Below are 5262 nucleotides of genomic sequence, written 5' to 3' on the forward strand. Positions count from 1 at the left end.
AGATATAGTTTTTATCTACAGCTTCCAAGATGACAACCAAGCTAGTGTTTCTTTCCCATGCCCAAAATTAACCATGGGAAATCTAAAGAAAAAAAAAAGAACAATGCCATAAACATCAGCAAAATAACAAAGTGAGAACCCCGAGAGATACTAAGTCTCTGTTGAACCAGTGCTTATATGGCGGCCTGCCCTGAGGTGAAAACAGATCCATAGCCTGCAGTAACAAACGGATGACAGCATTAGTTGCAGGAATTATTTTAAAGTTCTGCCTTTGCTTCTTTCTGCGTGCCTGGGACAATGATTTTCTACAGCTGCATTTAAAGAATCTGAGGCAACATCTCAGGTGCCACATGCTGGAATCATGGGGTAATAACAAACATTTGAGTTGGTTAAAGCAGTATGAGTTCAGACATTGTAGTAATAACCACCTAAAATCTCTATAGCGAATGAGGGCTGATTTTTTAAATGATCATTGTAATAGAATATAAAACATATACTAAAATAGAAGTGTCACAGTGAAGCACATGTAATAAGAATATTAATATACTCCTGAAACATTTGATGATGCTGATGTCAGCCAAGAGAAAGCACTGACAAAGCTGCCATGATAAGGAGTCCCCTTATTTTCTCCTTGTTGATTTTTGAAGGCTATGGTTGGGAGATGGGAATGAATTCATAATAAAAAAGGGAAAAATCGCAAGGCCTGACAGCAGTCAGTGGGTGGACCTTAATTGACTGCTGAAAGACTGCACATCTTAGAAGAGAAGAGGGCTCAGCATGTCTCCTCCTTTGCCCTAACTCCACAGCATAACTAACTGGCTGCAGCTAGGTCTAGGAGGCCCCAGGCAGTAGTGGCCAGATGAATTGCACATGAGGAGTCTCAGGAAGTTGAAGTCTAGTCTGAGAGGGTGTCCTCAAGTCAGTAGAGGGAAGGAACATGGCAAGAATGAAGTGATGACACTGAGTGAGGGCTGGAGGCAAAGTCCATTCTGGAAGAGGGTGTCCCACAGAGCCCCATCCCTACTGTCAGTCTTGGAAGGTCCTGGCATGTGTTCCTGGCTCAGGCTCCACCTTACTTCCTACTCAGGACTCTCAGGGAATGAGATCCTCCATCTCCTGTTGACTGATTCAGCTCAGCAGACAGAGAAGTCTAAGGGTCCACGAAGAGCCCTAGAAAGAATTTTATGTGAGTTCTTCAGCAGCCACCCAGTCCACAGAACACACGGTGAGTGACAGACCCCCACCCCTGCTGTTATGCTGGGAAGGCCAGGTGGGCATGGCCGGAAGTGGTTCCTCCTGACTTCCGCGTAGAAAAGCGGCCAGGCAGGAGGCCTTGGTCTGAAAAGTGCTGCGTCGGGTCAGCGGAAGGGGGCATCCCAGATCTTCTCAGGTATCTTAGTGGGTATCTTGACCTAGAACTCGAGGGACATTCCCCAACAACTACAACCCCCTATCCCCTAAAAAAGGGCAGCTTCAGAGAGCCCTGCCCCATCCTGCTCCTAAGATGGTAACTTAGGAGTCCCGAAGCATGGCTGTTAGGCCAAAAGTCCATTCGCTTTTTCCGTGGGGTCGAAGAGCGTGAAGTCCTCGGTCGAAGGCTGGTGGACTCAGGTCAGTAGAGAGAGAAATCTCAGGCACTGCGTAGCTAGGAGGAATACTCTGCTTAAGACTGAAGGGACTCCATGCCGCAGCATGGGTTGCACCGAACTACGCCCCTGATGTCAGCCTGGGGGTCCGGGCAGGTCTCTAGAGAGAGGTGCGTTCTCTCTTTGTCCCCGTGAGAGTCAGAGAGGTAGGTCCCTGGTTGTAAGAAGGTGGCAGCAGGTCAGCGAGGGTGATTTCCAGGTTGTGGGAAGAGTCAGGATGAGGAGTCTGATTACCGTAGGGACCGTTCTCAATATAACAGCAAGAGCACTCAAATGCCTCCGCTGCTGTCAGTCCTAGGCGGTCTGGGTGTCCCGGAAAGAAGTGTTGGGCAGGAGTGCTTCTTTATTTCCTCCTGGTTAGTACTGTAAAAATTCCTAGTGTCAATTTCAGAGCGGCAGAGGGGAATGGGCCTCTGGGACTTGACTGCAATTTTTATGATGATCCAGAATAAAAACGGAGAGGACCACACCTCTGAACAGAGGGGCCCCCACTGCCGGTCCCTGCTGTCACCTCAGTAAGCCCCAAAATGGGCTGTCATGCTATAGTCTAACACTCACTCTTAACTTCCTCCTAAGTTCGAAGGAGACAAACAGACCAGGAGAACAGGAGTCCTGCGAGTTCCTGGAGCAATTGTTTCATGGAAACCTCCAGAAGGGCCGCTGGTTAAAGCCAGGATAGTTGCTCTCTGCCGAAGGTGTTGACATGATGTCACTCTCTCCCGTCCAGGTGCCAACCTTCATGTCCACACTCCTACCTGCTGTCATAGGCCACAGCCACCATGCCTCGGGGTCAGAAGAGTAAGCTCCGTGCCCGTGAGAAACGCCGAGAGACCCATGGTCCGCCGCAAGGTCTCACAGGTCCCCAGGTCACTGCAGAGAAGCAAGAAGAGTCTCGCTCTTCCTCATCCTCTTCTGCTGTTTGTCGGAGTGCTCGTCGTAGGTCTTCTGATTCCTCCGTTCCTCAGGAGTCTCAGGGAGCTTCACCCACTGGCTCTCCTGATACAGGTGTTTCATGCTCAAAATCTGATGTGGCTGCCAAGGGTCAAGATGAGAAAAGTCCAAGTACCTCCCGGGATGCCTCCGTTTCTCGGGAGTCTCAGGGAGCTTCACCCACTGACTCTCCTGATGCAGGTGCTTCATGCTCAAAATCTGATGTGGCTGCCAAGGGTCAAGATGAGAAAAGTCCAAGTACCTCCCGGGATGCCTCCGTTTCTCAAGAGTTTCAGGGAGCTTCACCCACTGGCTCTCCTGATGCAGGTATTTCATGCTCAAAATCTGATGTGGCTGCCAAGGGTCAAGATGAGAAAATTCCAAGCACCTCCCCTGATACCTCCCTTCCTCAGGAGTCTCAGGGAGCTTCACCCACTGGCTCTCCTGATGCAGGTGTTTCATGCTCAAAATCTGATATGGCTGCCAAGGGTCAAGATGAGAAAAGTCCAAGCACCTCCCCTGATGCCTCCGTTCCTCAGGAGTCTCAGGGAGCTTCACCCACTGGCTCGCCTGATGCAGATGTTTCAGGCTCAAAATCTGATGTGGCTGCCAAGGGTCAAGAAGGGGAAAGTATAAGCCCCTCCGAGAGAACTGTGTTCTTTACAACCGCAGACCGAGATCCTCTAAACAGGAAAGCGAGCAAGATGGTGCAATTCCTGCAGGAGAAGTTTGAGAAGAAAGAGTCCATTTTGAAGGCAGATATGCTGAGGCGTGTCCGCAGACAGTACAAGCCTTGCTTCCCTGAGATCCTCAAGAGAACCTCCGAACGTTTGGCGGTGGTCTTTGGCGTTGAATTGAAAGAAATGGATTCCAGCGGCGAGTCCTATACCCTTGTGAGCAAGCTGGGCCTCTCCAGTGAAGGAAGTCTGAGTGGTGATAATGCGCTGCCGAAGTCGGGTCTCCTGATGTCGCTCCTGGGTTTGATCTTCATGAAAGGCAACCGTGCCACTGAAGAGGAGGTCTGGGAGTTCCTGGGTGTGTTGGGGATATATGATGGGATCCTGCACTCAATCTATGGGGATACCCGGAAGATCATTACTGAAGATTTGGTGCAAGATAAGTACGTGGTTTACCAGCAGGTGCGCAACAGTGATCCTCCACGCTATGAGTTCCTGTGGGGTCCACGAGCCCATGCTGAAACCACCAAGATGAAAGTCCTGCGTGTTTTGGCTGAGATCAATAACACCAGTCCCGGTTTATACCCACATCTGTATGAAGACGCTTTGATAGATGAGGTAGAGAGAGCATTGAGATTGAGAGCTTAAGGCAGAACTGGCACTATTCCCTTGGCCAGGGCACCTTATGGGGCCACATCCTACAGATCCTCCCATTCTGAATTAGAAATTTTGCTTTATGTTAGAAGAGAGTAGTGAGCTTTCTAGGTAGTGCAGTATAGTAGAGGCTGGAGGGAACAAGATATATCTCTTTCTTTTGTCTTGTTATACATGAGTAACTTGTAGATTTATGTTTTATTTCTTTGTCAATTTTCAAGATTGTTTCTGTTAAGTGAAAGTTTATTTTGCTTCAGATTATACAATTATCAAAAACATAGCTCTCACATTCATGGTTGTTTAACCAATTTGAAAGTTACGGTTTGGGTATTAATAAAACAAAATCACACAACATATTTTCGTTGTAATTCAGAACTAGATAACATGGTAATAGAAAATGGATTTTGATATGAATCTTAAAGAACTCCACAATAAAAGAGTTGACATCATAATATGACGAGAAAGAAAAGGAAAAACAGAAATGTAAAAGTTGTTTAATTCTTGGTTTGCCTAATTCCTTTTCCTATTTCTTTTAGTATAAATAAAGGATACTTGGATTTATTTAGGTTATTAAGACTGCCGTTTGTTTTGTTCTAGTGCACTTCATATTCTATGTTATCTACTGCATCAAAAAGCCTTTCTGATTGCAGGGTGGTATTTTCTGGGTTTAAAATCATCACATGAAATGCAGTGATCAATATAAGCCAGAATGAGTTCACTAAAAACCTTCTTGAAAATTTCAAGGCGGCTACATTCAAGAACTTGCATAGGCTTAAATTGTCCCAAATATTTTCAAGATGTGGTAATTTTGTTTCTTAATATATCCTTAGGAAAATTAAAAATTAATAATTTATATAAAAACACATATTATGGTAACTGTCATTTATGACAGACTCAGTATTTCCTACTTAGTATGCCATATTTTTTATGGACAGTACTTATACCCCAAAATTCCTACAAGATGGGGTTTAGCAGACTCACTTCAAAATGAATAAATTGCACATTTCTAAAAGCTCACAAGCTTGTAATTGACAGAGCTGGGATTAGATCTCTGGTCTGGATTCATCTAGAGCACACATTTTCCAGTCCTCTCAGCCTGAGCCAGACTTTGTGTCTTTTAATTCATTTTTCCTCTCACTGCCCAAAATGCTTATCAGAGCATTAAAAGGACACTGTACCCAAAGCACTTCTTTGGAATATACAACTAGAATAATCATAATGCTGAATAAATGAGTAGTATGAATTGCTAAAAGAAAAAATAATACACAGTGACAGTATGATCATCTGGATATGCAACATCAGATAACCCAATAAGATCAGGAGCTCCCCAAATCATCTTGCTCTGCCCTTTCCCC

General features: G+C 45.7%; 1 protein-coding gene across 1 annotated transcript; it reads left to right on the forward strand.

The window, feature by feature from the left end:
* The first annotated feature begins 2376 nt into the window (after positions 1-2376).
* On the forward strand, positions 2377-4376 carry LOC102125222 (melanoma-associated antigen B6B). The gene has a single exon (XM_074029200.1). It carries the CDS (start codon positions 2426-2428, stop codon positions 3899-3901), a length of 1476 nt encoding a protein of 491 aa, XP_073885301.1. The 5' UTR covers positions 2377-2425; the 3' UTR covers positions 3902-4376.
* Positions 4377-5262: the final 886 nt, after the last annotated feature.

This window comes from Macaca fascicularis, chromosome X, assembly GCF_037993035.2.
Source record: "Macaca fascicularis isolate 582-1 chromosome X, T2T-MFA8v1.1".
Lineage (NCBI taxonomy): Eukaryota > Metazoa > Chordata > Mammalia > Primates > Cercopithecidae > Macaca > Macaca fascicularis.